The 10318-nt window shown below is 41.2% G+C and overlaps 1 protein-coding gene across 1 annotated transcript in view; it reads right to left on the bottom strand.

Annotated features, from left to right (window-relative positions):
- Window positions 1-9808, bottom strand: part of SLAIN1 (SLAIN motif family member 1) — a 20273-nt gene extending 10465 nt beyond the window's left edge. The window contains exon 1 of the mRNA XM_009639681.2: window positions 9748-9808. Coding sequence (XP_009637976.1) covers window positions 9748-9808 — 61 coding nt within the window. The remainder of the gene's footprint in view (window positions 1-9747) is intronic.
- Between the last annotated feature and the right edge of the window lie 510 nt (window positions 9809-10318).

Below are 10318 nucleotides of genomic sequence, written 5' to 3'. Positions count from 1 at the left end.
CCTGCTGCGCCTGCAAACTCTCATCCATTGAGCATCTGCGTTACTTCTTGGATGGGTCCTTGTGTCTGCTGAGATAAATGGCCCTGAAAAGCAATGAAAATAGCAGGTCAGTTTTGCGTTTGGGGAAAACCCAGAAACGTTTGTCTTGATGGCATTTTGCAGCTTTCATTTCCTTGGATGATGCATCCTCTTTCATCTCTTTCTTGAAGTTTGTTCTGTCACATGTTCCCCTCCTAAGAACAGTGGAAAGAGTCTTACAGACGTTGGGTTTGTAAATGAAACGCTGGCTCTTGTGAGTTTGATATATGGAAGCAGAAGGTGGGAGTTACGCGATTTTAATATTATTTCAGGCCGCTGAGACGTGACTAGGTATGAACTTGCTGGAAACATATGAGAAGAAAACAAAAATATTTTTCCAAGCCGCTAGTAGCAAACCTTCCCTTTCTAGAGCTCTTTGCTCTCCCAAGACAGATGAGAAAATTAACAGAGAGGAGGAGTAGAGCGGAGATGTATTCTCAGGTGAGAAGTAATTTGCCCAAATAGTCCTGTTTGTGATGAATGCTGAAATTTGCTACAGTTTCTGCTACCTCTTCTGTGCTAAGCTGGTTCAGTGTCAAGCCTGAAAAATCATCAGTTTACACTTAATTCTGTTAGGATGATGTGGATATTAACACCAGCGAGGAACTCCAAGGGACCCACACCTTCTACAGCATCCAAAGTTATTGTGGCCCACTACTGAGTCTCAACTATAATCTAGGCTGAAACAAATATGATGTTTAAGCAGGACGCAGCCATATAAAGCATCACAGATATATCTTTGCCTTTCCCAGACTTCTTTGAGATGTAACAGCATGACCTACAGACACTGTATTATTGAGATATTTGAAAGTGTGAAGAAAATGCAAGGACAGGTTACACAAGGGAGTTACTAATCAGTTCTTGGTTATTACCACCTTCTCAGAATAGTTCATGCATATACACACGCGCTTGGCACTTCATGAGTGTTCTTTACGTGGCGTACGTTGCCCTTTTTCCACATATCTACAGCAGAACGATACACCAAAAATCGCCTATTGCATGTTTACACTTTTTCCCCCAGGTGGCATCTGTGCTGAACTGCCTGTTGCCTACAGCACAGGCAAAAACCTGGGAATTGTGAAATACAGGGTCCTCCGCCCTCAACTGAAAATGTGCATGAAAAGAATACCCCACAGCATAGATCATATTCACTACTGGTGAGAAACAGGTCAGAAAGCAGGCAAAAATGTCCCTTATTTTGTCAAACATTCCACAAAATTACAGTAAAGGCAACGGTTTGCCTCTTACCCAGATGCTTCAGTTCTGTTTTTTTTTTTCCACGAAGTTCTTCCCCTGATGCCATTTCTTCTCTGAAGTCAGCCTGGGATCGGTGGCCCAGCTTCTTTCTGGCAGGACACCAGAACAGGCAGCACCTGCCTTCCGTCTTCTGGTCGCAGCACTGCTGGTGGCCGCCCCCGTTCCAACGCTGCTTTTTTTTTTCCTTCCCTGACCTAATACTATCAGCAGCCGAAGATTAACGTCCGTGTAGCATGCAAACAGACCTTCCCCTCAGAGCGAAGCTACCCCAGAAGAGGTGCGCTCTTGGAGAGCTGCCAGACTGGGAGATCTGTAGCAGTTCTCGTTACGGATCATCTTCTCTCTGCCAAGACAACTCATCCAGTGAGACTCTCCTTGCAAGGAGAGCTTAAGTTGGCTCTACAGCGAAGTGTCTTAAAACATATTTATTCATTCATTGTTATTCTCTGCAAGCGTTCTCAATGTTTTACTTGAACAAAAGGACTCCCGAGCCTCGCCAGAAGTGCACTATCGTCAAGGAAAGTGATACAATGAATAATAATTACTAGTCTCTCAGAGAAATCTATACTGCCATTTAAGCTATGTTAGCAGTTTCTTACACGTACTTCACACAACCTGCAAATTCAGCTCTGCCTTATCTGTATGCTATGCACAAATAATTTGGGGAAAAACCGTAAGGCACAACCTGCAAATTCAGCTCTGCCTTATCTGTACGCTATGCACAAATAATTTGGGGAAAAACCATAAGGAAAAAAATCTGTGCTTTTCTATTTTAAATATTACATTCTATATTATGTAGATATTCAGAGTTTGTTCTGAAATCCTTAACAAACTTGGAGACCCAATTACAACTTCACTTTAAGGGATTAACTTCTCTTCCTCATCTTTGAAGACCTGAGTTCAGCATCTGCATTACATTTCTTATGGTTATAATGTTTACGACATCCCAAATACACCAGGGTCTAATTAAAGGTCTGTGGAATCATCAGTTGATACAACAGGGACATCAAGTGTGCAAAAACACAATACAGATTAAGAACTAAACCCAAGTCTTTCAGTTAAGCGAGAGACACCATTCTTCATAATTGTCAATACCTACATTTTATTAATGTTGAACACTTCCTTTTTATTTAGAATTATTCTTTCACCTCACCCTGGCTTCACAGGCATATGTCTCCCTCCACAGTTACAGCAAATTAAAGATTTTTCCATTACCCTTCCATGGCTTCTCCCCACTGATTACTATTCTCAGTAAAAATTCAAAGGTGACTAAGGAAGATTTTTTTCCTCCTTTTCTTTAATAAAGGCTCTGCAACAATTTCCTACAGTGAATTCTCGCTTCTTTACTGAAGATGAGAGGTTACCAGCAGAAAAACACTCAGTAAATCAGTAAGAAGAGACCTTTTCCTCCCACTCCAAACACACCCATCCATGTTAGTCTACACCGAACTGATATCTAAACACAGACCTACTGCCCCTGAAATGCTTCTCTTCTCTATCTGTGTGGAGTTTGCTTAAAAAACCCAACAAACCACCAACAAAAACATTTGCAGCTTTCCAAATGAGGCAAGGGTATTGCAACAGCCCATGACTATCATAATATTTTACCTGAGAAAAGCTATTCCCCAGAATCGTATGCAATAAAGTAACACATAGTTAGTAATTTCTGGAAAATAAAAGCAACATTTTTCAAGCGAACGGTATCCATGGCCTGTTTATGAAGGTATCAACCAAGCTGAAAAGTTAAAAATCAATATGCAAAGGTAATGGAAAATATAAAATAAAATTAAACAAATTGCATGCACTGCTACTCAACGAAGGATGTATTTTCATCTGCCCCTTATTACTGCATTATAATATATTTCTCCTTTAGCTGGCATCATTTGTCCAAAGTACAAGTTTACAAATTTCAGGTATTATACCAATGGTTGCTTTAAAATGCACATGAAATAAGCGATGCCAGGATAAAAGTTTATGAGCAAGCTTATTTAAAGATCTTGAAAGTGGACCTGAAAACAAGAAGATCAATCCCATTTTCAGTATCTTGTCTAATCCGGATTTTGACTGTTCTGGATGTTTTCACAGTACTGTAGTTCTGTTCCTTCAGGTTTTAGAAAATCAGAACTAATAAAGGGCATAAAATTTAAAAACTAATAAAGTTACCAAACAGAAATAAAAATATTTTTTAAAAAGTTAAAATGAAAGAGCTTACTTCTGTGTCACAGTAAAAAAAAAGTGTACATTTATGGACACTATAAAGCAGAAAACAGCTTGGTTTTATGAAATTTGGTAATACTTATGTGAAAATGACTAAATACAAAGCATTCTTGATATTAGAGTTAGCAACATTTTAAGTTGTTAACCATGAACTCCTTCAAGTTAGAGGAAGGGGAGAGAGGTATAAACATAAATCTTTCCATTGCCAACATATTAAAAGCTTTGTTAAATTATAGAACACACACTAACTAGGTGGACTCACTTCAACTAATTGCAACAGATACTCCAAAGCTATTCACCTCCTGTCTCTCTCAGATCTTCTTTAAATGATCTATTTCTGACCTACTAACCAACTACAAAATCCCTGAAAACCAGAATGCCTTAAAAAATTCAGAGATGGAATTTTTCTGATGTAACTCATCATTACAGACAATTCAGTTGACATAGGGAGAGGGTGTAATTAAACAAGAAGAAAAAGCCGGTTCCATGCAAAGCTTTTCTATTCATAAATTCTTAGCAGAACTGGAAATAAAACTTGAAAACAAAAATAACATATGCACACACTCTCTACATGTGATGGCTGCAAAATGTTGTTGGGGAGCTAACAACACGTATGCCTGCAGCCTGTGCTACAGGTGGCCTCAAATACACTTTACACACATTTTACCACATTTACATTCGCACACATACGCCACTCTATGCTAGCATTTACCAGGAGCCTTTCACTACAGCAGCCTGTTGGAGACTGGCAGTAAACGGGACTGGTACCATTGACTCAGAAGATGTACTGGTGGGATACGGCAAGAGAAGAGAACCTGGGCCTGAGAGTGGGAGCCAGATGGTGTGGTATTTTAAAACAGATGTATGGTATTGTATTTCAAAATAGATGTACAGCAATTTAGAACAGGGAAACTTATCCCAAGGGGCAGCACTTTGCTAAAATACACTGGCAAGAATGTGTGAGTTCAAAACGACGGCCTCAAACATAGCTAGAGAACATCTGTGAGAGTATTCTCACCCCAAGCACAGACAGAAGGTTACTAGGGTGCCAGAAACACCAGATAATCTCTCTGCCACCTAAAAAGCAATCCTGTGGATGGAGAACAAGCAGACCATTGGCTTTAGTGAGACTGGACACCTAGAGCACAATTCCATGCCTATGTATAGATGCCTCATGCCATTTGAGAGACCCTGGGTTGTCTAAGGCATCTAAAAAGCACTAACACACAGCGATGGCGAAACCAAGCAGGGTGCATCCGAGTACCTCATACAGCACTAAGGGCTTAGATGTGGGCAGCTGAACTGGGCCCTTCATACACATGTGGGTGCCTATGTCTCAGCATCTAAATGCAGGTGCTCCCCATATGGCAATCAATATTACACATTTCAAAGAATTATTAAAGTTTTCCAAGTTTATCACACCTTCAGCGTATTTGTTACAGCACAGGTACTTAACGTTAGAATAAGTACCTCAACTATCATGCCACACCAAACTCACCAAAAGCAGGTAGGACAGCACCCCTGATACTGCTTGTTCCTAAGAAAAAATTGTACTTGAGCTAAACATGTAGGCAAGTTTTGGGGAGACACTGGGTCAAAGCTAAACACTGTTTTTTTCACCCCGGACTGAGTGCCAAAATTCAACCATTACTTGCCACTTACTACTCTTCTATGGAGAGCTCTGTGAATGATCCGATGAACCAGTGGCGAGACCGTTGACGGCACATACAAGAACACATCTCTTTGGGGGAAGAGGGAGGAAGAGAGATTTGGGAAGACTGTTGGAACGACCACAAGCAGCACAGCATGCAGCATGTGCAATTTTGATTAATTATGAATGATGCTTTCCACATACACTGAAAGCAGTAACACCTTAGCCCCTCCATCTATCACACCCCTCTTCCTCATTTGCCTTGGTAAACTGAAACAGCATGGAAACACACTGTCCATCATACTGAGCTTCAGACAAGTTCTTGTTTTGCAGTCTACCTCCATTTCAATGTGTAGGAGTTCCTGAAAGACATTGTTGCCAAGATGACGAGAGGTGCCGACGAGAAGATGTTGTCGTAACTCAGACATGCTTGATGCAGCAAACACTTGACTCCTTGTCTGACAACAGCACACAGCCGAAGTAAAACGTTTCTCACCATCAGTATTTGCCACTTATGTTGATCAGTGCTGCATGAGTCAGAGGCTGAAGGTGCAGAAGCTGAAGAGATAATTCCCCTCTAAAGATAGTGGTACAGGCTATTATAGGACTGTCTGCCATTCCAGCAAACAGGGAACCGAAATCACATGTCTGTCTTCTCAGCAACATCAATCAGATTATCCAACACCTCGAAGTTCTTGAGGGCAAAAGGCAACCAGGTGGTGAAATTGGTGGCCTTTTCCATTTATACACTTTCTAGTTAATGAACTAGGAGTTTACTATTTTTAGTGCCCTGAGGTTTCCATGTGGGAATCCAATGCTTAAGTTCCACTGACATGGAACAGGAAAAAAAAAATCATTGCAAAAAGCATTTGGGGATCATACAAGAAGATTGCAGCACCACATCCCACTGTCATTCCTGTATCAAAAATGCCCCATATCCTTCTTTGCTATCTCCCCAATAAATTTTCTGCAAGCCCATCAGTGCTGTCCCATTCTTGCACCTCACTGGCACGGAAAGCAACACTGGAATTAGTACGGCACATATGCTGTGCCAGCAAACACCCACGTTGCTCTACCCTCTGTTAACATCAGCCTTCTTTATACATTGCCACTTGTCGATTATACTTCCCCACCGTGTCTTAACTTTGAACGCAAGTGCTTTTGGCACCAACCTGTCATGTCTTATTTGTCAGGAAAGCAACATGCATACCTGCAGCGCTCTATAAATAGCAACTTCGTGTTGTTTTGACCAACACATTTATTTTCTTGCCCAAGGGCAAGCTGTAACCTGTAATGTTACAAACAAGACCCTGACTGAAAACTGACTGTTTTGAATTAGCTTGGGGAAAAGACTGAAGGAACAGGAAAGTAAGATGCAGAAGGAGGAAGAAAATTGTGATCATAATAAAGAATGAAAGGAAGGAAACAGCAACAATGGAGGGGAGCTTAAGTCTTGAATAAGCACCGAGAGACAAATCTGCCAGAGACTCTGGAATACATCTCAAATGCAGTGCAAAAAGCAGCAATGGCTCCGGATAGTTTGGGGGTGACATTACCTCCCACCGCTTTAACAGTCTGCCCTACCAGACCTGGAATGGGAGCAGCATTGACCCCTGCTGTGAGCACTCATCCTGGATTCACAGCACAGCTGCGTTACCAGCAAAGTCAGGAATAAAGAAAGGGAATGAAAATCTGAAAACCCTATTTTGTATTTTACTGCATCCACAAGGGGACATGCAGAGGCCAAGCTCAAAACCCGATCAGTTCTTCTAACCAAACATCAGCCTGCTGAAAGATGCTGCTCTCTCCTGTTTCTTCTTTCTTCACTTGTGGTCATGTTTGCAGCACTTTAAAACAGACTAAAGCAACAACTTTCATGACCAGGTCACAGATTACGTTTTGTAGCAAATTACTGAACAATAAACATACCTCAATCATTTGCATGGGCTGAAATTGCTCGTTACAACTCACAGACCAATCTAGCTGTCACCACTAAACGCGCTTCACACTGTTGACACAACTTGATCTTTAAAACGGCGCTGGCACTTTGCATAGGGAAAAATAAATCCCACTTCTCAGAAAAGCATGCAACCCACCTCCATTGATCCTATTTGGTTGCTGCTCTGGAATTTGGGCTTGAGGAGAGTAGTAGGGCTGTTGATAAGTATTTGAGGGGAAGTGCGGGGAGGTAGGGCTCCTCCTGCAGTCCCGGATACTGGAGAAAGTCTGTGAGTGAGGAATCCCTCTCTGGAAGGGGGAGCAGCGAGTCAGCCGCGGCTGTGGAGGTGGGAGGTGGTCAAACTCTTCCTCGTCCTCAAGACTACAGCGATCGTATTCCTGGTCACCGCACGTCCCTTTCTTTCCCACATGCAGAGAGACGCTCGAACTGTGCCTTGACACAGATGCCGAAGTCGAAGCATAGTCTTGCCTAAGGCCTGTGAATTCCAAGAAGAGGACGATTTGGCTCCTGCTAAGCGATTAACTCTTTAACATGCACTTCAAACTTGAAAACTAAGCAGGTAAGTAGACATAATTTTACAGCAAGAATTGGATTTACAATGTCACCAGGCTGTAGGTCTGAGGTAGAATTCATCTGATCTAACTTTTGGTGTCTACCTTTCAGGCATTTGAATTATTTCCCTCAAGATCCCTTTTTTTAATAAAAAACAGAAGAAGAATAGTAATACAGGCATCTCCAAAATGCAGTAGGTGTGAGATGTCTTAGATGCTTCTTAACATAAGATGAATTGCCTTATGGAGGCACCTATTTCTCTGCCGTTATTCTACTGAATATTCAATTTCAATTGAAAGACCACATGAGTATCAAGTATTTAACTTTTAAACACTCTTAATTAGAGGATTAACACTCACTCTATTAGTTTTCCAAGTTATTGCTATTAAACTTTTATATTCATGCAACGAAAATGCTGACAATGACATTTCCTAAACTTAAATAAAACCCATGTAAATATTCTGTCTCTCCTACCTCCCTGAACCAGAATTAGTTCTTGCTAGCAGCCGGTCTCAGGCTTAGCGGCAACACAGCTGTGTTTTAGACAGGTACGCATCTTACCACCCCCTTCTCAGTCGGCCAGGTTTTGAAAACCATCCCACTATTAGCAATGCCCCAGAAGAGCATGTTTACTCCAGGTGAAGTTGAGATCCACGGCCCTTGTATGTCCCCCTTTTCCCAACTGCACAGCAGTCAGGCAAAAGGAGGACATACATTGTATTTCCAGGAGCCGAGTAATTCTGCCAATAGATGCAGAAATTTCAAAACTTTCCTAGATTTACCGGAAACGGCTGGACAACAACTGTCACATCCTCAAACATTCTGTACCAGCTGCTACTGCAAGGATGAGATACAACCATTATACCTGACCTAGATCAGAAAAAAACCAGTGGTTTTCCTTCCAGTTCACCAATGACCTGATTCCTTAAAGAGCTAAGTACCTGAAATCTATTTTAAACCTCGCTCTGAAGGAGATGACAACAGCCGTTATTTAAGTAACGCAATCCTTTGCATCTTTGACAGTCTTTTTTTTTTTTTTAAATTATTATAACTTTCTCATAATATCAGAAATTTTCTGAGCCGTGACCACACACATTTGCCAGCTGAGGATTCAGCTATCATGGAAAATCTCACACTTGCTAATTTCTCTGCTGAGTATAACAAGCGCTACCAGATGCTCAGCGAGTTCAACTGCTGACCAGTGATCGCGCCGACCTGCTCAGTCTGGTTGCTGCAGCCAGACCGCAGCTCTAATTTCTTCTTCACATTCCATTTTTATTTTATTTAATCACTTATTACTTGGCATTTTCCTTCAGTTACCATCTCTGAATTTCTCTTGGTTTTCATCTCATCCTTTCCTCCTTGATGTCTCCCTTGGCACTAATAGGAAGTGAGAAAGATACTGCACTTACTGTCCAAGTGACTTCCAAGTCAAATGCCCTTTGTTTATGAATAAAGACATTTTCCCAAAATTACTATCAAGCCAAACCATAGTCTATATCAAACAAACTTTTGGGCTCAGATTTGCGCATAATCACTAGTCTCAACCCAAAACGTTAGATTTAAATGCCCCAATTCAGCATTTAAAGGGGAATTAATTTCAAAATTCATCTGACAATTAAGCAAATCAAAGTAGAGGCAAAGAAATCCATGAGCACTGCTTATTTTTACCTTTCCCATTAAATGTATGCATGAGAAAAATGCTTTAGCATCTTACCTCCCCAGAAATAAAATTATTCTAATTAACGTGGTAAGACATTATAAATCTTCCGAATCTAAATGTACTCAACAGGTATGGAGCTACCAGTTGGGATTCAGAAATATATAAGCATCAAGTTTTGAAAGATCCAGTACCATTAACCTGAACCCAACAATGTGCGCACCTTCTCCATGCAGGTGAAGAGTTTTTCTACCTGCCGCTCAAGAGGCAACACCATTTAGGAAAGACCCACTTGACTGAGACCAGACTGGAGCAGTTACAGAAAATCTTCCTCAGACTGTTTTGAAAAATGAAAAAAAAAGCGCCACCTACTCTCCTCCTGTAGACGAGCCATGATCTGAACATCGGTGAGGTCCTGCAGCTTGTATCCCATGGAGATGGAATCATCCTCCAGCTCCGAGGTGCTCAGTTCACTGTCGATTGATGACTGTGGGCTCAAAGGAGAACTCCTAGAAATGTAACCTATGTAAGAAAACATAACCTTTAGTCTGTGAATATGTCTGGCCATCTTTCAGTCATGACTGTCTGCCCTTTACGTTACAGTAGCTTAAAATATTTTCTATATAACAGACAAAAAAATTGTAGAAGTGTAGTGCAACCCACTAACAATTAGAAAAGGACTTCGATACTCATGAGAAGTAGTAAGTGTAGTAATGGATCGTGACCTCCTCTGCTTGTTCCCAAAGTAGCCTCACACATCCCAGACAATAAGTAATTTACCCGATACAGTTCTGATACAGCTCAGATTAGTTAGTGTAGTCTAAACACATCGGCATTTGAATCCTTCCTAAAGGACTGTGGTTCTCCCTATCCTGTTCTGAAAAGCAAGTGTGCATGTGTCACCAACTTCTGCTCAGTACTCAAGGTTCCACATCAGAGCCAT

The sequence above is a fragment of the Egretta garzetta genome, unplaced genomic scaffold (genome assembly GCF_000687185.1).
Source record: "Egretta garzetta isolate BGI_Z169 unplaced genomic scaffold, ASM68718v1 scaffold335, whole genome shotgun sequence".
Taxonomy (NCBI): Eukaryota; Metazoa; Chordata; class Aves; order Pelecaniformes; family Ardeidae; genus Egretta; species Egretta garzetta.
The sequence above is the reverse complement of the archived record's forward strand: the minus strand, read 5'-3'. Positions and strand labels throughout refer to the sequence as shown.